Genomic DNA, 25,002 nt, shown 5'->3' on the forward strand with positions numbered 1-25,002 from the left:
TCTGCCCTTCGTTTAAATATAGCATATGAAGAACCTGCTCTTTTAAATAAATATGAATATGAATTAGGTATAAATCTCTATGTATATGGAAATTTTTTTAAATCATTATTTCATTCCAAAATTAACTGACTAACTCCAAGATTTAAGGAATTATTTGTGCATAAATATTCGATTATACGCTTTATTAGTTTTGCCAATTAATTTTTCAAATTTCAAATTATCCTCATATTCAATATTTTTACGGAAACTGATATCTTCCGAATTAATTTTTAAAATACATACCATAATTTCGTGTATATATACACCAATTCTGTAATTTCTTTGGCTTCTTCATCACCGAGAAAAGAGAAACAAGATCACTCTGCTTCAAAGTAAATTCATGTCCAATATCATGTTAGTATTTTATACAATCAAAATCTCCATATCATTCATATAATCTGTGTGATTTCGATATATATTTTGTATCTCTAATCTGTAATGTTTTCTCTGAATCATCTGTAATCGATCTGTGATAATCTAAATATCACTTAATGTAATATAAAATGCTAAGTTGTAATCGGAAAGGCAGAAAATTCATATCTTTTTTTCTGTATCTGTAATGTTTTCTCTGCATCATCTGTAATCGATCTTTGTTAATCTAAATACCACTTAATGTAATATAAAATGATAAGTTGTAATTGGAAAGGCAGAATATGCATACCTTTTTTTTCTAAGTGATAGTTGTGGAGTATCTAATCATTTATCCTTTATAATTTGATATATTCAGCCATTGACTTATGACTTATGTTAAGCATTTACCCTTTCAACGTCGCTGGATTTTCAGCTATTGTACCTCTATATAAGTTTGAATACTTTATTTTCTGCAAATATTCCATATTTTTTTAAATGATGTTTTAAAAAACAAATTTATAAAATATGCAGAAAGTATCATTGGAAGAAGATTATATGGAAAAACACAACAGTAACAGGACCATTTATGTATTTTTTGCAATTTTTGTCCTATTAAGTTTTATCATGCAAAGTTTGTACTAATTTGATGTTTTTATAATAATTACATTTTCATGTAAACATAACGGAACCATTTATGTAATTGTAATACAACAGCAAACATTCATGTACTAAATTTATGTTATTGCATTTATGGATATGATATTTGGTATAACTGATTTTATTTATAACGAAATCATGGTTGGATCAAATACCATTTTATCCTTCGTGTAAAACAACACATACATGTTCTATTCATACCTTTTTTTCTAACTGATAGTTGTGGAGTATCTAATCATTTATCCTTTATAATTTGATATATTCAACCATTGACTTATGACTTATGTTGAGCATTTACCCTTTCAACATTGCTAGATTTTCAGCTATTGTACCTCTATATAAGTTTGAAAGGCATACAAATAAAATCACGAAACTTTTATGATCAACCAAAAAAGGAATATTATATCATTGACGACTTTTAGAAACCAGAATCAAGATATAGATTCTTTTACCGAAATATCGTTAGACCCATTAAGCACACCTCAAAATCAATAAGTGGTTTCCTCTATAAGTTAATGCATATAAACTTCAATTGCAATACCAGAGTCAGGAGGTTGCAAATGTAGTCTTTTAATTCTACTTTATTGTGTGTTGTTTATTTATTTTTATTACTGTTTTATTTAACTTTTTGTATATCAATGTCATTTCCATTATTGGTTGTGTTTTTCCATATACTTTATCTACTCACATTATCCATAATACTTTCTTCTTTTATGTTTTGTTACAGTGACAATGGCAGAGAGAAACACCACTTTGATTAAAGATTTGGACAATATGAATGATGATTACACACTAAAAGTGTCTATCATCCGGTTATGGAGATCAATTTCGGATGTTAACCCCACTATAGTAAAATCAATTGAGATGATATTGATGGATGAGATGGTAAAATCTGCTATTCCAATAACAATATTTTTTACATTGTTAACCAATTTCTGTTTATTAAAATACAATTGTTTGACATTATATAATATTCTTATCCTATCTGAATAGTGTACTAAAATCCGAACAAGTGTCTATCCAAGAGATTTTGAAAGGCTTGAATCGAAACTGAAAGAAGATTGTGCTGTTTTCATCTGATCCTCCACTATCGCTCCTAACAGATACACTTTTAAAATAAGTGATGTAAAGGACAAATTAAACTTGCATGGAAGAACAACTGTGAAGGAGTGTCTACAGTTTCAATCCAAATCAACATACGGATTTTCTTGTGTTTCGTTTAAAACAATTATCTCTACAACAACTACATCTAATGACTCAGTTGGTAATTTTTTCCCCTTCTTTCGACTAATAGTATCTAATCTATTTTGATTGTATATTTTATTTTCTACTTTAAGTTTACATCATTTTGACATATTGTATTATATTCTTCTAGATGTTATTGGTGAAGTTGTTTCATTAGGAAAACTTGATTCCCGTAATGTCAACAAATCCAAGCATAGGCTACATTTACAGATCCGGAACTTAGAGTAAGGATAACTTTTCTTATATTATATTCATTACTTTTAACTTTGTATGTGTTATTTTTTTATTATATAATCATTTAACCATTATAATTTTTGCAGAGGTTTACAGGTTAACGTGACATTGTTCGGAGAAATTGGATACCAATTGATTTCTTATGTTGAAAATCATAAAGAAATTGGTTGTGTGATTGTTCTATTACAATTTGCAAAGATTAATGTCTATAACGGTATGTTTTTATGCAAAGCAACCTTATTTTATACTCTTATATTAATCATTCTTTTGAGTCTTTTATTTTGTTTTTTAGGACTACCTTCCGTTAACAGTCATTTTGATCACACTCGCATGTTCATAAATGTTGATCTTCTGGATATTGTTACCTTTACTGAAAGGTTACTAACTATTTTAATAATTCATTGGTTTTTTGTTTCTTTTAATAATTTTACTAATGTTATAATTAACCTCCTTAATGAAAAACAGTTTGGTGGTCTACGAGGACTTCAAAACCCTTCTTCTTCTTTGATTGTTGATACCTCTCAATCATATTCTGAATATGATGACTTTTTGATTAAGCACAACTTTAAAAATGTTGTTGATTTTCACGAACCACGAGAGGTATGTCAGCAATTTAGTCATCTTAATAGCATTTCTTTTCTAATTGACAAATATTCTAATTTTAATTATTTTGATGATCTTATTGTATTTTTAAGGTTGGGAAATTCATCATTGTTGGGACCATTTATGGGATTCGACAAGATATTGACTGGTACTACAATGCATGTACCAAATGTGGAAGGAAAGTCAATGAGAGGAATGTGTTTACCGGTCCAGAAAGTGGTGATGCAAGTGTGCTTTATGAATGCTTTAATGATAAGTGTGCAGATAAGAAAATATCTTCTGTTCCAAGGTTGTTTACTTTTAACAAAATTGCAAATAAGATAACTTTAAAATATTATTAAACATATATTTAATATTTATTTATGTGGGAAATTTTTATAGGTATAAGATACTTATTCGTGTCCAGGATGATTCTGGAACGATCACACTTACTTTGTTTGACAGAGATGCTTATAAACTCGTCAAAACAACTGCAAGTTCTCTCATAGAGAAAATTAAACAGGTACAAAATAATTATAATATATGTTTTATTACTTACCATCATTTGTTGGATTTCGTTTATATTAATGTGTTTTTAACCATAACAATATTATATCACATTTTTCCAGGCTGGGGATAATCCAAAATTGTATCCTTATGACATTAAATGTTTGGAGCATAAAAAGATGGCATTCAAAGTAGATGTTAATGAATTTAACGTCACAAATAACTACAAACGGTTTGGGATACTTAGCTTTACGCTTGATAATAACATTATCAATGATTTGGAAAAAAGTTAGTTGTTGAGGTAGTTATATAATTATTTTATCTGTTTACACTCTTACTACAGTCAAGGATAAGAAAGGAGGTGTTTTTTGTGTACGGATATGGTGGAACGGGTAAAACCATTCTTTGGAAGACAATATCTACAGCAATTAGATGTAATGGTGAGATAGTTTTAAATGTTGCTTCAAGTGGTATTGCATCGTTATTATTGCCTGGAGGTAGGATAGCACACTCTTGGTTTATAATTCCGTTGAATCTTACGGAGGATTATGTTTGTAAGATACCGCCTGATAGTGAACTCGGCAGATTAGTAAGAAAAAGCTCATTGATTATTTGGGATGAAGCACCTATGGTCCACAAGCATGCATTTGAAGCTTTAGATCGATCTCTGAAAGATGTATGTAGGTTTGACAAGTCTAGCAACTCAAATATTCCATTTGGAGGGAAAGTGATTGTTTTTGGATAAGACTTCAGACAAATTCTACCTGTTGTTCAAGGAGGTAGTAGACAAAACATCGTTAATACTTCTTTAAGTTCTTCATATATATGGCAACAATGCAAAGTCCATAGATTAACGATAAACATGAGGCTAACTGTTGGAAAGGATCCATCTAATATTCAAGAAATAAAGGATTTTGCAAACTGGCTTTTGGACATAGGAGAAGGAAAAGTTGGTGGTTCGAGCAATGGTGAAGCGATTATTGATGTTCTGGATGATATTCTCATTAATGATCCACATGATCCTATAGGTTCATTAATTGAATTTGTATATCCTTTAATTTTGGAAAACTTCAATGTTACGGGTTATTTTCAAGAAAGAGCTATACTTGCTCCAAAAAATGAAGTTGTCCAACAAATAAATGATCGTTTGTTATCATTGTTTCCCGGAGACGAAGTAGAATATTTAAGTTCAGATAATCTCTCTGCCAATCTGAGTTTGTTCATGATCAGTTTGATGCCAATTTATACTCCCCAGATGTTTTAAATGGTCTCAAAGTGTTTTAAATGGTCTTAAAGTATCAGGTTTGCCAAATCACAAGTTAATTTTAAAGGTCGGTGTTCCAGTTATGTTACTGAGAAACATTGATCAGAAAAATGGCTTATGTAACAGCACTAGACTACAAGTCAAATCTCTGGGCAAACGTGTTATTGAGGCAGTTATCATATCTGGAAGTAATATTGGAAATCAAACTTTTATTCCAAGAATGTATTTAACTCCTTCTAAAAAATCTCTTCAAATTTCAAAGAAGACAGTTTCCATTGGCTGTATGTTTTGCAATGACAATTAATAAAAGTCAGAGGCAGTCGTTATCGAAGGTTGGTCTATATCTCAAAGATCCTGTTTTTTCACATGGACAGTTGTATGTTGCCTTATCTAGAGTTCAAAGTAGAGAATGATTGAAATTGTTAATTTTAGATAAGGATGGTAGACTTACAAACAAAACTTCCAATGTTGTTTATAAGGAAGTTTTTAGAAATTTATAAATGATTCGTAGTTTTTAAACTCAAACTATTGTGTTTTTTTTATTACATTTCTGTTATATTTTATTTTTTATATTTATATATCAATGTCATTTATATTATTCATTGTGTTTCTCTTTGAACTCTAATCAAATTTATATTATGTTTTATAAATCATTTACAATATAATCAATTTTATATTATGTTATATATATATATATATATATATATATATATATATATATATATATATATAATTTTAAATAATCAATACAAAAAGTTTAAAAAAAAACTTAACTCTTAATAATAATTATAAATGTTTTATAAATTTTTTACCCGTGGTTTCCACGGGTTGTAATCTAGTATTATTATACATATAATAATGAGACGGACTCAATAATATATTTAAAGTTATATAGAGTATTACGTAATAAAAGTTAGGATGGAAAATTAGACTGGAAAGCTTGAATTAATTAGTGTTAGAATTGGACAATATTTGTGGTATCGGGTTCAATGAAAAATCACATACAACGTATTAAATTCTTATGGATTCAAACATCCTATTATTTTTATATTTGGACAATATGATGTACGAAAAACATATTTTATAACAATACAAATAAAAGATTTTCTAATGATATAAAAAACGGATTTTAAGCCTAAAATATGTCATGTCAAATATAAGTCAAATTAAGACAAAACTATATTATTACATTGTCACAATAATATATTATTATTTAAACTCAATATTATGTAATAAAAGTTATGATAGAAAATTAGATAAAATAATTTGATTTGATTATAGGAAATTAGAAAATTAGACAAGATTTTTTTGAATGGTTTCTGATAAAATTCTAAACTACACTAACATCTCTAACGAACTTGAACTCTCAACCCGTTGGGGATGGACACCGTTTCCACCTCTTGGTACCGCTAGGTGGCATGGAATTCTTATAACATCCCAAGCGAGGTTAGGCCTTGGTATATGACCATTTTCTATACTAAGGTCGCACTCAGTCGAGCGCTAAGTCGAGCGCTAAGACAGACACATGGTTTCAAGGTAACACCACATCACCTATTGTGGCGTCGATGGTAGGTGTTCATGTCGTTGTAAAGCGGCCATTGGCCACACCTCTTTTTCTCATTTCTTTTATCCTTTTAACCTTCAGTCTTTTAAACAAATATTATATCAAATTCTTACTTACTTTCTTTTTATTATCAACTACAATTGATCTAAACAATACATCAAATAACACCATCCCAAATCTGTAATTGTTATTTTTTCAATGGAAAGTGTACATTTTCCTTTTTTTAATAATGCCTCAATATTTTTTTATGCAAAATCCCCAAAGCCAACCCAATTCCCAGCCTAAATCTATAACCAAGACCCAACCAGAATTTGTATTTGAATCTGGAACCATCATGATTAGGTAAGAGCTCCAAAAATAAGAGCTTTAAAAAAAACTACCACTACTACTTGTATCAGCCTGAGTATCACTCAACCTTGGAGTATGGACGAGGAAGCCATTTTGGCACGTGCTTGGATCGATATTTCGGAGGATAGTGAAATTGGTAACTCACAAACTTCGGTTATTTTATGAACCGCATTATGAATCATTTTAACAACAAAATGTACCATTAACCCTATCATTTTTAAATGACCCTAATTCCTAAATCTTTTTCCTATGTTTTCATTGACATAATATCTACGATTTTCATTTATATAGTTCATTCTTAAACATCATAATTCTTGAGTTATTAGACTCTAAATATTATACCTTATAATTGCATAAAATCTCATCAGTTTTGAGAAATTTTATTCCAACTTTGCAAGCTCATAACTTGCTTATTTCCTTACTAATTAGGCTATCTCGCGTGACATTTTTTAGTCAAATATCTCCATTATAACTTTCAACTTCCATCTTTTTTCTTTTCCAACATTTATTTAGTTCTAAAAATGCTTCTTACGTTATTTTATGTAAAATCTAGTTATCACATTGCTTTCAATTCTACTCTTACACATATGGTTCTACTAGAGAAAGTAAACTTATAAATAAATTCATGATAACTCATAAAATACTTAAATAATTGAATTGTTATATAATTATCTTAATGACCAAAATATCCTTAGTTTTATACAAATCAAGTACTTACTTTTTTCACTGATAAATTTGTGTAGTTCTTACAAATATCTATCGAGGAAATCGCCACACATAATTGTGAGATCGTGATGTGAATTATGAGCATTTGATTTGGCATGCAGAATTAAAGAACACAAAGAACATGGTGATTTGGGTGCTAAAAGGTGTATTCGATCATAGTAAATGAGTACAAAAAAAGACTAGATCTAGAACTCCATAAATATCTCACTCACTAATCACTATGAACTACATCTCTCAATCACACCTCTACAAGTGCTATGGAACCAACCTTATATAGAGGTGTTTAAATCTCTCTCTCTCTCTCTCTCTCTCTCTCTCTCTCATGCCACAAGGCTACACTACCACATACAAGTGGGTCTACATGAGTCAAACCATCTACAAAGTCATACATGCATAACTTTGCACCCTAACATTCCCCCCCTCAAAGTTAGGAATGCATGACCCGCTTCAATCTTCCAAAATCGAGCAACTTCACAAACCAAGCCTCAAGCGTGACACTTGTAGAAATGAACTTCAAAACTTCAATTCTTCAATGATTTTTCAATCCGGGTTCTAGAGTGTGAGACCATACAACCGATCATCAATAGGTAATTAGGAGTATCCAAATCTCCAAAAGAGCCTAAAAGTTGAGCATAAAAGCACACCCCAAAAATTTTCAATAAATCCAAACCCATCATGAACCGGGAAAACCCAAATCACTTCCGAATCTCCAATTTAATCATTTCATAAATGCAAATGCTCGAGGTCACTTCAATCTTCAAGTACGCATAATATGAAAAATTCAACTTTCGAATTTCATATCTAAATCTCTCCCCCTTTTTATAATCGAAAAATGATTATAAAACCAAAAACGAATGAGAAAGCGCTCGAAATAGGAATTTTTCTATCCAAAACTCCCCCTTAACACATGACATAAACATTTTGCTTAAATCCGGAAAATCCAAAAAATCTTCAATTTTTGAATTCGTTCACGGACCCGATGCGCCCAAAAGAGCCTAAGATGCGAAACTCTATCCCAATTGTGAAACTGGGCATAAAGCGTTAATTCCCATTAACTACAAGGGCCAGTTTCAAAAATAATCCCATTTCTCAGAATTTTCAACCCTAGTCGAAGTTGGGTAAATTATGCCATTTCGCACAAACTCCAGGGATTCGAAACGAAACTTCTTCATTCTTCATTATTTTTGTCACCATTTTGAAATTGGGTAAAAAATGTTAATTCATTTAAGGAATAAGGGCCATTTTCAAAAATGTGATTATCTTCTGAAATGCATCGGCCTTCGCTTTTCATGCCCTCAACAGAAAAAACGAAGCACGAAGGGTCATTGATAACGAATCAAAATCAACCCTCCGCACGTCGACAATTGACTCCAACCCTTCACTTTTCAATTAACCCTTCGGACCTTCAATTTCTCAGTCCTCTTCGTCCTCAAGCCATTAACCATCGAATCCAAGTCTTTGATTTTCGCTTTTCATCTATAATACCTTGTCAACGAACCCATCAACTCCAAAATCGAATTTCCAATCATCGACATTGAATACTCTCCAACCCAATCCCTCGATTTCCAATAAATGACCCAATTTCGAAATCTATTCAACCTTTCTAATCCAACATGCTACCATCGATCAAAATTAAACCCATTCGATTATTCAACCACATTCTTTCGTCCTTCGCTTTTCATTCAACCACAGTCTTTGAACATCGACTCTAAATCAACATCAAAACAATCGATTTCATCCCTTTAGATATGAAATCAATCGAACACACTTTGACTTCAAAAAGTCAACTCAATTCAATTTCCTCTATTCATTTCCAAATGTGAACTAAATAACAACTTCAATCGATTTCACTTTCTTCTAAATATTGGGTTTTTTAGTTCAAAAATAGTTTTATAACTTTAAAAATATGACAACGGAAGACTTTAATTTTGAAATAACATAAACATTTTATACTCACCAAAGATCTTCTTGCAAGTTATAGAAAGATTAAACACACCAACCATAGAAAGGATGAAGAAATAACAACCTTTGTAGTTCTTTGGGTCCTCATGGGAGGCTTGGAAGTTGATGAAGAATGTTGAACCTTTGAGACACCAAAAATTACTCAACTTGATGTAGATGCTAGTCCAAAACTCTTAAACCCTTAAGCTTTAAGTTCATAACCAATATGAACTTAAAAAAGGCTTGAAGATGCAAGTAACTTCAAGTGTTCTTAATTAATTAAGATAGAATGAGATGGAGAGGAGGAACTTTCGGCCATTGTTACAAAGGAAGAAGGATTATCACTAGCCAAAGTGCAAGCCTCATATTTATATGCCAAAAGTGAATGTATTAACCATTAGTCCTTAGCACTTTAAGCAAACTTGTCCCCATTGTCATAAGCATGTCTCCCATGCCTTTAAAGCATGATTAAACAAGTCATACACTTCTTCTTTTTATGAAAATCTCAAAAATTGCATAAAGAAGAGGAAATTTAGTTTAAATTTTATAAACTCAAGGTTTATAAAATATAAACTTTGTCTTTTGAGTAAAAGACAAAAGGTTTTCAACTAGTCCAAAAAGTTGTGCATGACTTATTAATTCATACCATATGAAATAATATAATGTTACTTGCTAATGAAAATTATTATTTCCATGAAGCAAGTAATTTCCAATTTAGTTATAAGAGTTTTATTGAATATTTATTAAAATCAATTTCTAATAAATAATCAATTGTATCAAGTTGTTGTTAGTGTGACCCATTAGTATCATATGTTATTTAGCAATATCGCTTTAATATGACTCTTGAGCATACCAGATCTTTCACTAAACACATCAAAATCGACTTCCCAACACCAATTCGAACTACTCCTATTCAAAATCAACTTCCACTGGGACTCAATCATCATACGAAATTACCAAATATATTGTGACTCATCTGATTTTGTTCAAAACACATTCGATTTTGAGACTATTGATGCTTATGACAATGGGGACAAGTCAAAATCAAATGCGACTCCAATTTCAAGTTTTCCAAATATGATTACAGATGCGAACTGATATAGAGTTATCACCATTAGTCGACTCATTATCCCAAAATTCAAGTTCACATCTTTCATCGATTCGAACTACAATCATCACACGAAGTCGACCAAGCATACCTAGTATACAATCAAACCAATCGAAAGAAGAAAAAATCATATGAACTCGTTTGACCAGAGAAATCGAATATATGAATAGGAGACGTGTATTGGACTTGAATTCGATGACCATTACTTGAAAACTTTTTGGGCTGAAAATTGGATCGATGAATAGAATCATTTCGAAATTTTGATTTGGGCTAAAAAACAATTAGATGAACAGTAATTAGAAATTTGGTTTAATTCATTTAGAGTTAAATTTGGATACCAATGAGTAATTGCAAAAATTTGAGAATCGAATCGAACAAAAGAATAGGACTGGACCGGGCTTGATCAATGAAAAAATTATTGGATCATAACAAATGGATTTTTCAAAATAAATTAGATCCAATGAGTCAAAATGATCAAAAATTCAAGAACGCGAGCACGAATCAAAGAGATTTAGAGAGATCATCGAGAGACTCACTATAAACGTTCCAAATGTGTTGAATGTAGCCAAACTGAGAACCGTTTCTTTAAAAATCTCTTTGACCTTCGAAGACCCGCTCTGATACCAATTGATGTGAATTATGATCATTTGATTTGGCATGCGGAATTAAAGAACACAAATAACATGGTGATTTGCGTGCTAAAAGGTGTATTCGATCATAGTAAATGAGTACAAAAAATGTACTAGATCTAGAACTCCATAAATACCTCACTCACTAATCACTATGAACCACATCTCTCAAGCACACATCTACAAGTGGTATGGAACCCACCTTATATAGAGGTGTTTATATATATCTCCTCTCTCTCTCTCTCTCTCTCTATATATATATATATATATATATATATATATATATATATATATATATATATATATATATATATATATATATATATATATATACCTATCTATCTATCTCTCATGCCACAAGGCTACTCTACCACATGCAAGTGGGTCTACATGAGTCAAACCATCTACAAAGTCATACATGCATAACTTTGCACCCTAACAGATCGTCTCTATATGGTAGGTCGATTAGTATCCCTAATTCATACTCAAAATATATGACATATGTATATGTTGTACTTCTCTAGTACTGCAAACGGATAACAACTGCCTCTACCATTCCTTAAGTTCCATGTGCAACTCCAATATATTTGTTCCTTATATTATTCATTAGTTGCATGTGGTCTAGTTTGTGGTGGTTTCGTGGTTATGTTGGTGTTGGGTCTGTGTCGGGATCTCGGTGCATCTATTTTCATGGTTACGAAAATCAAGGTGACATAAAGTGTGTGAAAAAACTATTAAATATATTACACTAACTACACAAAGAAACACGAAATTTAAAAATTGCATGATCGATTGTAATGTGGAATCGAAAAAGTTTTTGCATGGTGATTATCCAACAAGGTGGAACTCGGATTGCAATATGTTAAAAATAGTCGTGGATTTAAGAGATTTTTTTAAAAGTATGAAGTTAAGGATGTTTCTTTTTCTCATGATCTGGACCGGGTGTCAAGCGTTTATATTTTGATATTGGCAGAATTTCATATATACCCTTATTAAACATCTAAATATCGTATTTGTCCGGCCTAAACTCTAAATATCATATTTTCCATTCTTAATGTTTTTCAATATCATATATACCCAAATCTATTTTTTTGATAATTTTTATTGATTTATAATTTTTTACCATTTTAAAATCATTAAAACTATAAATAAAAACCAAATGGACAATACTGCCCTTACTTTACAAACACATGTTTCATTTAATTCGGACAAGGTTTTACTCACGTCTTCATCCTCAAGCCGTCGCCGACTTCCTCACGATCGCATTTTGTCTCCTCACCATCGTCGGCATCTTGCCTACTTTTTTTTTTGGTGACGGCACTTCTTGGTCGCATAAAGGGTACGTCGATTAAAAGGGATGTATTTGTCAGTCGCATGAAACAAACAATAATGGATCCTTCGTTGCCCGTGCAATTTCGCTTTCTAGAAATTGTTATAAGCTCTGTCACATTCTAATTCTCTCCATGGCGTCACCCAAATTCAACTTACTAGTTAAACTTCATCAAATCATCTTTGAATCGAAGTCGATCAATCATGGGAAAACGTTAATTGTCCTTGGAAGAAAAAAAACTAATCGATCCACCATTTTTTAGTTTGAGTATGAATGAATCTCAATCGTATCAATTAAGGTTTTGATTTTGGTTTTGGATCAGTGAATGAAGCGTTCGAGAGAGTAGCGAGCTACGGATTGATGCGATGAATTCAACACCATTTGCAGCCCTGCAACAAACCCAACTCGCTTTACTCTTTTCATCTTTTGGTTTACTCTCGATTGGATGTTGTTGCATCAGACCATGTTCCATGGCCTTTGGTGCAGACTAACTCAACAATCATCCGAACCTAAACAACCAGAGACTCATTGACAACTACTTTAATTGGTATTATGCTTCTGGAGCATTCTCGACAGTTTTTGCTTTTACATTAGTGGTTTACATTCAAGATGAGTATTGTTAAAAGGTTGGATTTTCAGTTCCTGTGTTGTTCATGGTTTGTTCTGCTCTCATGTTCTTACTTGGATTGAATCAGATGGTTTGGAATATTTTTACAAAATGTTAAAACCAAATGAATGAAACTTCTTAAATAGCATTTGATTTCATGATCTAATACTTTTACACTTGCACCATAAAATTATAAAGCTTTACTTTGTAGCCATTCATAAATTTCCAAACCACTTGTGGATTTGATGTACGTAGAATGTGTAGGATTACAGAAAGATTGGAGTTTAAATAAGATTGAAATCAATTACCTGATGTGTATCGCTTGTGTGCGAGAACAGGAGGGAATAGGAGGCTGCACGTAAGAGGTTGGAATAGGAAAGAAGTCAGGCTGCTGCGATTAAAGAAGAAACATTGCGATCGTAATTAACTTCAAGCACGTGACCTCTTGCATTGCAATTTAGAACTAAGGGCAATATTGTCCATTTGGCTTTTGGTTTTAGTTTTAATGATTTTAAAAGGGTAAGAACATTACAAGTCAACAAAAAATTATCAAAAAAATAGATTTGGATGTATATGATATTAAAAAACATTAAGAAGGGCAAATATGATATTTAGAGTTTAGGCCGGGCAAATATGATATTTAGATGTTTAGCAATGGTATATATAAAATTTTTGCCTTTGATATTTGCATACTTATGGTTGGTTTTCTTGAAAAATCAAGAATAAAATAGAGCTTGTGTCGAGAAATTCAAACCTTTGGCACATGTTCTTTTAGGAAAATTTTTGATGTTAACATACATCTACGAGTGGAGAAACAAAATTGGACATATGTTTGATATGTAATCCAATGGGCCAGAAATATGGAAAATATTGGGGAATTTTGAAAAGCTTAATGACTACATGTATTTTCTTTTTGTTGGATACAACCATGAAATCAACATGTATTGGGCATGCAATTCGGAAGATGATTAGTGTACAATGTTACAGAAGAAAATTTAATGTCAAAACATTATCGACATGAAGTTTACAACTATCGTTCAAAACATAAAAAATTAAATTGAAACTTTTTTATCATCTACAAAAAAAATTTAGCAAGGTCGAGTTGCATTTTTCATCTCAAAAAACTTGTAATGGAGATGTTTCCTATGATGAGAATGGTGATTTTTTTGGTGAGTTTCTACATGTTGAGAAACAACTCGGCTATAAACGGAAACGAAGTATAATATGTACCTATCGATTCAAAACTTGTTGAGGTTCTAAGAAACCAAAGTAAGTGGCATGCGATAGGCAATATGCATGACGCTTAGAGGCTGAAGTCTTCAATAAATACATGGATACCTCATAGAACGTAACACATCCAATATGCTTACACGACCCATTTGTGTCGAACAAATATTTTATAAATAGAGCCTTTCCTCAACCCTAGCTGATAGGCAGCCCTATACAACAAGTCAAACAATGATTTTTGAAGTCCATAACCCTTTTGGAAACTAAAGAGCAACATCAAAGCATCACAATTAAAGATTAAAGCGTAGAATCATTAAATAATCATTCAGTTTGCTTAAATATGATGTTTTACAATACTATTTTGATTTCTTTTTGTTTTCTAGCCATGACTATGGGCTATTACCCTTTATTTTTTCTTAGATGTAGATGAACCCCTAATACTATGGTTTGATCATTATTTTGGATTTATTAGTTAACTATTTATTATGTTTGGTTGATCACTAATCCTTATGTGTTAAAGTTCTGATTTTTAGTACTTATGGTTGAGTTTTATATAATTTAGAGGACCAAATTGATTATATTAACTTTAATCATGATTGCTTTATGAGCATTAATTATGAACTATAATATGTAAGGTTGCATTATATGACCAATATGTGCATAAATTAATTAATTATCATGACTATTGAGATTAATTATCAGATCGAATCTTTCATAATCCAAACATAAAATTGGTTATTTAGATAGTTAATTGCATAACCATTGTGCTAACTACTTTTATAATTAATAGTATCAGTTAATTAGACCAAGATAACTGATCATTATAGGAATGGGTAATCAATGACATAAATCCATTACACTTTTAGTAAAACAGTCGTAAGAAAATGGAGGAAATTGAATCTAAGTCGACCGTAAAAATATGTCAAAGTTCGTCGGTCAAACCACTGCGGACACTACTGAAAAAGGCCTATTGTGAAGTATTATTTGTTCTTGAGTGCAAGTGAAGTCATTATAATTGAATATTTCATATGAAATACCCTAAATTTTCTCAAAGTTGACAGTCGTTAACAATCAGAAAACAATTCACAAAATAACTATTAGTTAATGCCCTAAAAATAAAATTTTCGCATTAAGTATACTTGAGAGCTATAGATAAGAAATTTAAATAGATTATGTTCGCTTGATTTTGTGGATATAAAGAACTTCCTAAACATGTATCCAAGGCTCCTTAATGCCCAAAGAAACCCTAGAACCTCTTTTAGAATTCATCCACCCTTTTGGGAGGTTTTCGAATTGGTCAATGCTCAATCTTTTGAACATTGTCACCTTTAGTCTTTCCATTTTTAGTTATTCCAATTAGTCCCAAAATTAATTCCACTTAATTTCTGACTAATTTATAATTAAACAATCAATTTCTAATTAATATACTATCCTCATAATACATTAATAAATTATTTATTTTGATTTCTAATTAATTTATTAATCATATAATAAATTAATAAATCAGTCTCTCTCTCTAAATAGCATTCTAGTCTTTTTATTAGGTTTGAGAGCAACCCAAAAAGATTTTGCTAATAATTTAAGTTTATAATAATTTAGTTAATGGCTTAGACACCTAATTCAACAGTCTCCCACTTGGACAATGTAAGTCCCTAATCTGCTTGTGTATCAATCATATCCGTTTGATGGTGCAGAATCCCAATCAAACGGATGATGTCAGATCAAATAGAAGAGAAGGAGAAAAAGAAGATGATGAATCTTGTATGTATTGATATGAATGAAGATCCGGATACAAGATTCACACACACTTACATACACTCTCTTTTCTCTCTCTTTCTCTCTCTAGAACACCTTCAAATGCACACACTTAAGCTCCTATATTCTATGTGTTCATCCTTCACATGCATTCCTCGCCCTATATATATATATATGGACCTAAGGCCAAGCCCAAAATATAAATAATCCAATGCTCGGTCCAAGCTACAATTAATCATATACTATTTTTGTCCCAAATAATAAAAACAATAAATGCTTAGAAAAGCAAAGTATAAACCATATTTTTGACCCAACAATCTCCCCCTTGGTTTATAGTTTTCTTTTCTTTTCTTAAATGACCCAACAAGCTCCCCCTAAAAAATAGTTGGCTTTCTTGTTAATCTTCATTGCGAGCTTTGGCTTCAGCTTTAATCTTCGAATTCTTCACAGCTTCAAGATGAACATGATGAATCTTCAATAATTGACTTCATCTTGAGCAGTTGGGCATTTCTTCAGAATTTGGCATTGAACGCACATTGGGTGAGGAGGCTTGACATACTGATTCTTGAAAGATAGCGCTTCAGCTTGAGAATCTTCAGAGAGAACATCAGAGAAAACAAATCTTCTGGATCACTTCAGCAGGTTCAAGATAGCAGCGAACTGATTGAGGAGGCTTCAATGCAATCCATCACATAATCTTCAATTTCAGCTTCACCTTGCTTCTGGGGTTGAAGGATTGAATGTCGAAAGAATAATCTTCATTTCTTGCTCCTTCGAATGCGAATTCTTTGATGATCACGGATGAAGCCTTGGCTCAGAAATCTTCGACACAAACTTCCATGAGTTTCATCTTCACCTGAATTCACTTTTCAAGACAAAACAAAACTAAAAGAAAAATTTAGCACACAATATTTTGGATTTTTCATATTTTTTGAAAAAGAAATAAAACAGAAATAACACTATTTTTGGATTTTTTATTTTCTGATTTTTGTTTGGTTTTTAAAATTTTTAATTCTTCCCTAATATTTAAATTATAAGAAAACTATGAACAAATTTAACAAAAATAAAAATGATATCTAACTTTAAGAGTGATTTGGGATCAAAGTTTTTAGACAACCTTTATCCGTTTATCAGTACCTCTCCCTTCATGAATAGATCTGGTCAATCGTCGGTATTGTGGTCCACTTAAACACTAGAGATTGTGACAAAATTAGGACATACTATACGTGACAAGACAAAGTGATCCTAAGTTCCTAGATAATATTTCTTAAGGACCATTCAGCTGACGACGACCAAAGATATTGTTGTCCACCTAAATTGAGCAGCGAGATCTACAGACAACCTAGTGATTGTTCAATTTTAAATGTACTAGAACATGTTTCCCGCTTCCTGACATACCCCAATAATCAGGAACTTCCAAAGTACTCCTTACTTTAGGTGAGCAGACAATTATTATGAGAGAAGTCAGATTTAGAATGCATATGCTATACACCCAGGTCGGATCTCTTCCAATCTCGCAGAGGGTGAAACATATGACTAACCAGATTTAGAGGGATTGAGAAGTAGAATGGTGCATATGTTGTGTACCAGGTCGGATGGTTAATCACGCAAAGGAGACAACATATGGCTAACAGACAGAAAGAATTGCATAGATAGAGGATGCAGAGAAGTAGAGTTGCATATGTTGCAGTCCAGGTCGGATGTATTTCAATCACGCAGAGGAGGCAACATATGACTAACAGAAAGAAAGCAAGAAAATAATTTCCTACAGACCTACTTTATCGGAATTCCCCAATCGCCCCATCAATACCGGAATTAAGGACAGAATTCGCACATCGAGGAAGAGTTAAACCACAGTTCTAGATACGGATTACTTTAATGTGACCGGTGGATTATCATGTATATCTCCCTGCTCAACCTATCCAAGCGTCGTATTGTCAGGCTAAATGGATCTATCTAGGTCAAGATTTGTCAAGTCTCTAGATTCCTTAAGTTCATAAATGCCTAGTCAAGTCCATTTTAATCTTTCGTGCCTACCAGCGCATCGAACACAGAGCCTAGACAATTCAGATTTAGTCCCTTACACAGATTCAGATTGCCTGTTATCACATGATTATATCACTTCCCAAAACATCTCCCTCAAACACATTCCATAACCAACATTTTTTTTTTGATTTTCTGATTTTCTAATGTTTTTGGATTTTTTAAAATTTTCTAATTTTTGTTTTGTTTTTATTTCTCCCCCTAAATTTGTGCATAAGAGAGAAACGAAAGTAAATGCGCAAATTTAAACTATCCTAAAACAAAAATTAGTCTTTAAAGCGAATCAGCTTAAGAAAAACTCAGGAGTATAGAGAAGAAAACTCAAACCGTAAGTCACCGATTGAATTTGCATCCAGAAGGTCTGAGAACAGCACGCGTAATCTCAGAACAGATCCAAAAAATCTTCACATCGTTAAGCACTAACCCCGTTTGTAATCTCTTCCTTTCTTCCCTTCCCGCAAAGGACACATACTCTCAAACAAAGATCTGAATGTTGTACAGTTGAGAGATGTCCCCTATCATGTGCCTGGAACAGCCACTACCAACAAACCGAAGTCTGATGATATGCCTCCATAGCTGCTCCTACACAGAGCGGGATTAGTTGGTCTTTGGAACCGAGTCCATTTTGAAACTGGGTTGACCTTTGTCATCCTTGCACGGTACTCTCTCCCATGACATATCCTGTTTATCACAAACAGAAGATGAAGAAATATTATAGTCATTAGTTGATTTGGGAGAGTGATGTAACGCCCGTAGATCCGGGCTAGTCAATTTAGAGATAATAGGGGTCGAAAACGACTTTTCGACAAAAGATTATTTAGAATAAATAATCTTAACAAAGTTTTAGAATATGTCTCAAGGGTTCCGTACATATAAAGAACGCAAAAATCCGAGTTATAACGAAGAAGTTATGGCCCGTCGAAGTTTCGCGACGGAACCGGCACGGCACCGGGAAGCGTAAATAGTGAATTTATGATAGAGCGACTTTTAGCCTTAGCAACCAAAACGAAATTCGTAGTATACGTTAAACCGAGAGTGTCCATAAAAAGAACGCCCAAATCTGACTTCGTATGAGGAAGTTATGATTTTTCGAAGTTTCGGCTTAGCAGTGCACGACCCGAAACTCCAATTTTAGTTCGAGCGGTTTTTGGCTTACACTACCTAAATGAGAGTTGAAGATATCATTAATAGGAACTCAACGATAAAAAGACAGACGAAAACGGAGTCTGTATGAAGGAGTTACGAATTCTTCGCGATCATTTAACAGTCTAATCTCCTCCTATTGTTAAATTTAAGATCGGTTGAGAACTAGCCGACGGAGTCAAAATGAAAGTTGTAGATCTTATTTTTACCTACGCGTGGATATAAAGAACGTTGAAAATGGAGCTCGTATGCGAAAGTTATGAATTTTTGAAAATCGGCTGATTTCCACCCTGTGTGCGATGCCACGTGTCAGCACCAGGCTTTGCCTTGGTGCCCAAGTTGGCTCACGACGTGAATATTAACAATTCACGATGTGAGTGACCCTCCAGCCTCCTATAAATAAGAAGTGAAACCCTCTTCATTCCTCACACCTCCCATCACTTCCCTCTCTCTCTAGAACTTCTCTCTAGCCCCGAAACCCCCCGAAAAGCCTAGGGAACCTCCCTAGCACGAGGCGGAAGCCCCGGAGCGCCCGACGGTTCCGAGAAGAAGAGCCTTTCGGCTCGGGAACGCTGCTCCAGCGAAGCCCGATTTTGAGAAAAAACCCGTTGTAAGTAAGCTACGCCTACCTTATCTTTAGTATAGCTTATGTTTTAATATAGTAACATTATTAGGACCTTAAAATAATTATTTGGGCTATTATTATGAGTTATATAGAGTGTTGTTTAAACGCTTATATAATAATAATAATAGCTAGACTATTAATTAGTCGCGGTTAACGTTAGACTAAACCCTAGTGGTATTGATACTAGGTTTTGCCAAGGGAAAATTATTTTGAGATAACGGAGTGCTGTCCGAGTACCGAGTCACCACCTAATCAAGTGAGTGCATAGTCCCTTTCATGAACATGACTTTAATACAAGTATTGATTGAAGTATTAATTATATGTTTATGTGCGAGTTAATTGATGTTGCGTGAAATACGTGTTAAAGAACGTACCTGATTATATATGATGATTTAGGATAAAGAGTAAACCTAAATTAATTATGAGGAATATTGGGTAGTATTTTCTTACGAGTACGAGTGAGTTATACTCAGAGAATAGAACTTTAGTATATGTCATTGATCCGGGAGCATGGATTAGACATAGTCATTGTCCCTAGTCCGAGAGTATGGATTGGACATAGTCAATCGTCCTTAGTCCGGGAGTATGAATTAAGACCTAGTCAGTCGTCCTCAGTCCGGGAGTATGGATAGGACATAGTCATTCGTCGTTAATCCGGGAGAATGGATTTACACATAGACACTTGTCCCTAATCTGAGAGTATGGAATGGGCACAATTATTGATTCGAGAGCATGGATTAGATCCGAGAGTATGGATTAAGTAAGAGGTAAAATTTAAGGTCCGGGAGTATGGATAGTCTCGTTGTGAGGATTTACGGGGTGGGGTAAGAGTTGCTATTATATATATGGTAAAATTGTATATTTTTGTGAGTTCTAAATTGTATATATGATATGACATTGTGGGATTGAAAACCCTATGTACTCACCAGGTTTCCCAACCTGACCCACTCAGTTTATTTGTATCACAGGTGTCGATATGAGGTTACATTACACTGAGAGATTAAGGAGATATAAATCACTAGTGATAATGAATGTAAGTTCTGTTTATACTTATGTTTCTGTATTGACGATGACATCCCAAATGTTTTAAAATGAATAAAAATACATTTCTTCAGAAATGATTTGATAACGTATTTATCATGTTTTACTGGGAACAAATTCCGCAACATTTTTATTAAAAGAGGTACTCTGATTTTTATAAAGCATAAACAAAATCGGTCTTTTCTGGCCGTGAAAATGGGGATGTCACAAGTGAGCCTTTGGAACCCATTTGTAGTTGGGTTTAACCCATTTCTTTTTCGATCTGATGGGTGGCTCAGTACTTGCTTTTGATCTTGATGTCGGCCGTTGAGATGAATTTGATTTTGGATTCACGGGAGCATCTCTTGGATTTGGCTTCTTGGCCGGCATTTCCTTCTTTCCCTTGGGATTCGGATTCTTGGCCTTGTGGGTTTGATTCTTGGCCTTCTGCGCGTTCCAGTCACCATGGTCTGAACGTGACCTTGAGGGTTTTCTTTTGAAGTATCTCCCTCTTGGCGCGTTCTGCCAGCCTTGTGCATAGTAGGGAACATATTCGCGATTAGGACAATTTCTGGCAATGTGACCAGGTGTTCCACAGTGAAAACATGTCTTTTTCTTCACTGTGAAGTTGTTTCTTCCTGCCCCTGGTGGCGTATCTTTGCCTTGTCGTTGGTTGTTCCCACATGCACAATTACAACAGGCACTCTGTTTCACTGGAATTGGTGGCCTGTATTTCTCAACAGCAGGTTGAACAGAAGTAGCTGAGTTCGAAGCAACAGATTCAGAGCTCAAGGAGATGTTGGTTTGTTCAGTGGTGTTCTCATTGTTCTCATCCTCTGCTACTTTACCTGCACTTGAAGTAGATGTGCTAGAAACAGGAACATCAGTATTTTCAAACAAATAATCAAATATGTCAAAAAAAAATTAACTCAACATGATCCGATGCAAAAGCATCAAAAGCATCACAAGATGTATCATCAACTTTAATATCAGAAACAGAAGGTTTTTCATTAGAAACAGAAACATCAGGTTCAGGCTCAGTTTTGTTATCAGAAACAGATCCTTCAACTTTGTGCTTTGACTGATCTAAGGATTGATCTGCAGGGGAAGTAGAAACGTTAGTACTTTCAACATTAATAAATCCTCCTGAAACGAAACCAGATGGCTTGCCATAAGCCATGAATGGTTCGTTGGCAATCTCCTCTTTAGACAAAGGTTAATACTGATATGTATGATTAAAAGGAGGAGGTAAATTATCGTATCCTAAACCCTTTGATTGATTATGTTTAAATTACATGCAATGGTCTATCATGTTGGCAACTACTTCGCTTGATACATCAAACTTTTTAAAATCAAAATTTGCAGTTTCAAATTGCCCTTTTAATGTATCAAGCTCAGTAATTAACTCAGCATTCTGTCTCTTGATATAATCATAATGTTCACATTTTTCACTGTAGTCTTGCTGAATTCTCTTAAAGTCCTTTATTTTTGTTTCTAATTCAGCCTTCAGGGGTTTCTGTCCTTTCCTGAGTTGATATCCTTCATATCTCAGGTCCTCAACTTCTTTTTTTAATAAATCAATTTGTTCCCGAAGAAATTTAATCGTATCTTCACTAGATAGTGTACATGAAACTTCACATGATTGAGAACATGAAACTTCATTGACCGGGAGGTTTGCAGAACTCATTGTTTTTCCACACTTCAAAGCGTCAATTTCTTCAATTATATCAGCTAGACTAAGACGATTGAGATCTTTTGTCTTCTTGATGACAGCCACGTTCATATCCCACGATTTCGGAAGTGAATTCAATAGCTTTTTGTTTATCTCAGATTTAGTCAAGAAGATCTCAGCTATATTCATCTCAGTAGTGAGTGTGGTAAATCGCTGCAACTGAGCTTCCAGGGTTTCTCCAGGGATATAATCGAACATGTTGAAGTTTTGTCTTAACATCTCCTGACGACTCTCTTTCATGTCTTCAATTCCCTCGTAAACTTCAAAAACTATTAAAAGCACAACTAGAACTTAAAAGTCAAACCCAAAAAAAATGTCCTTTGACTATAAACCTCAAAAGTCAACCTTAAAAGTCAAATTTAAAAAGTCAAACTCAAAAGTCAAACTTGAAAAGTCAAACTTAAAAGTCAAACCGAAAAGCTAAATTTGAAAATTTAAAAGTTAAACGAGAAAGTCAAAGTTTAAAGTCAAAGGTCAAACTTGAAAGTCAAACTCATAATTTTAAGGTCAAAAGTTAAAAAATAAAGTCAAAAATTAAAAACTAAATTTTTGGGTTGAAAATGGAATTTTAAAATAAAGAAAATTGATTTTTGGGTTAAAAATGTAAAAAATGCGAAATTAGGTGCGAATGGCAATGTATTTGAATTAAAATCGGAAGTGATGAACCAAGGAGGAGCTTAGAGGAGTTAGTAAGACGCGTGTTTGATCAACCAGAAGTCGCGGGTTCGATCCCCGGCAACCCCCAAATCCGTTTCCCTTTTTATTGAAGCGCTGATGCGAGGCTGCTGCTTGCGAGGACGGGGCGCGTGTGCGAAGTTGTTGTGCGAGGCGAAGATGCGATGCGAGGTTTGCTGCTGCTGAGCCGGCTTCCCTAGCCGTTCACCGAGCCGAATTCTGAGCCGAGGCCACAAACTCCGGCGACCGTAAACCGCTGACCGTAAACTCCGGCGACTGTAAACACGTTTACGGCCGTAAACTCCGGACCGTAAACCCTTCAAAGACCGTAAACACAGCTTCAGATCGCGAAAAAAACGGCATTTTTCACCATTTTTGCTCCGAAACTCGATCAAAAACTCGTTTTTACGAAAAACGCAAAGAACAAACCCCCCCTAATTTTCAGAGATCTATCCAAAAATTCAAGAATCTTTCCAAAATAAGATCAAATCGGCTCCAGATCTGACAAAGATGAGTGATACAATCCAAGCTCTGATACCAATTGTTAGTCCCTAATCTGCTTGTGTATCAATCAGATCTGTTTGATGGTGCGGAATCCCAATCAAACGGATGATGTCAGATTAAATAGAAGAGAAGGAGAAGAAGAAGATGATGAATCTTGTATGTATTGATATGAATGAAGATCCGGATACAAGATTCACACACACTTACACACACTCTCTTTTCTCTCTCTTTCTCTCTCTAGAACACCTTCAAATGCACACACTTAAGCTCCTCTATTCTATGTGTCCATCCTTCACATGCACTCCTCACCCTATATATATATGGACCTAAGGCCAAGCCCAAAATACAAATAATCCAATGCTCGGTCCAAGCTACAATTAATCCTATACTATTTTGGCCCAAATAATAAAAACAATAAATGCTTAGAAAAGCAAAGTATAAACCATATTTTTAACCCAAAAGACAAGTCTATAACTAAATTACAACTTCCAAATTAAACAACAAAGTGTGCTTTCCAAAGCAACTGTCGAACTCTAAACTAAGCAGACATTGGTCCTTAGATAAGCGATCCAATATTCCTCCGTTCTACTAGATATCATACATACATGAAACATGGATTAGAATCAATCTCATTGTCCAAGTTTTTTTTTCCGATTTCTGATTTGTGATGACGACATAAGACTTCAAATTGAACACATTAATTGAGTCTTGGCTAGGCCCAGCATTATATATATATATATATATATATATATATATATATATATATATATATAATACTTTGAGATCTATGCTGGATGAAAGATTTAAACTTCGTTTTTCAGATCTGAACTGTATATGTATTTTATATCTACAAATATATTGGGAAAACATGGGTAGATAAATGATGAGGGATGAAAGATGATATAGATGAATATTGGCAGCTGCGCCACAACATGTAGATGTTTTCGAACTACGATGTACTCTAAACATCCTAGCAGTTGCACTAAAGGATAATATCGGTAGCTGCGCCTAATAGAGAACGTTATAATCCTGGCAATTGCGCCTAAATGATAACAGTGGCAGTTGCGCCTAATAGATAACACTGGCAGTTGTGCCATCGGCAATGATGGACTTCGTGTCTATTCCTTAGGAGAATCCTTAGGAATG

At 33.5% G+C, this 25,002-nt stretch overlaps 1 protein-coding gene across 1 annotated transcript; it reads left to right on the top strand.

Annotated features, from left to right (window-relative positions):
- Nucleotides 1–4,477: 4,477 nt before the first annotated feature.
- Nucleotides 4,478–4,879, top strand: LOC145131492 (uncharacterized). The gene has a single exon (XM_079066170.1). It carries the CDS (start codon nucleotides 4,478–4,480, stop codon nucleotides 4,877–4,879), a length of 402 nt encoding a protein of 133 aa, XP_078922296.1.
- The last annotated feature ends 20,123 nt before the right edge of the window (nucleotides 4,880–25,002 follow it).

Source organism: Lactuca virosa, chromosome 8, assembly GCF_052849685.1.
Source record: "Lactuca virosa cultivar CGN04683 chromosome 8, Lactuca_virosa_CGN04683_v6, whole genome shotgun sequence".
NCBI classification, from domain to species: Eukaryota; Viridiplantae; Streptophyta; class Magnoliopsida; order Asterales; family Asteraceae; genus Lactuca; species Lactuca virosa.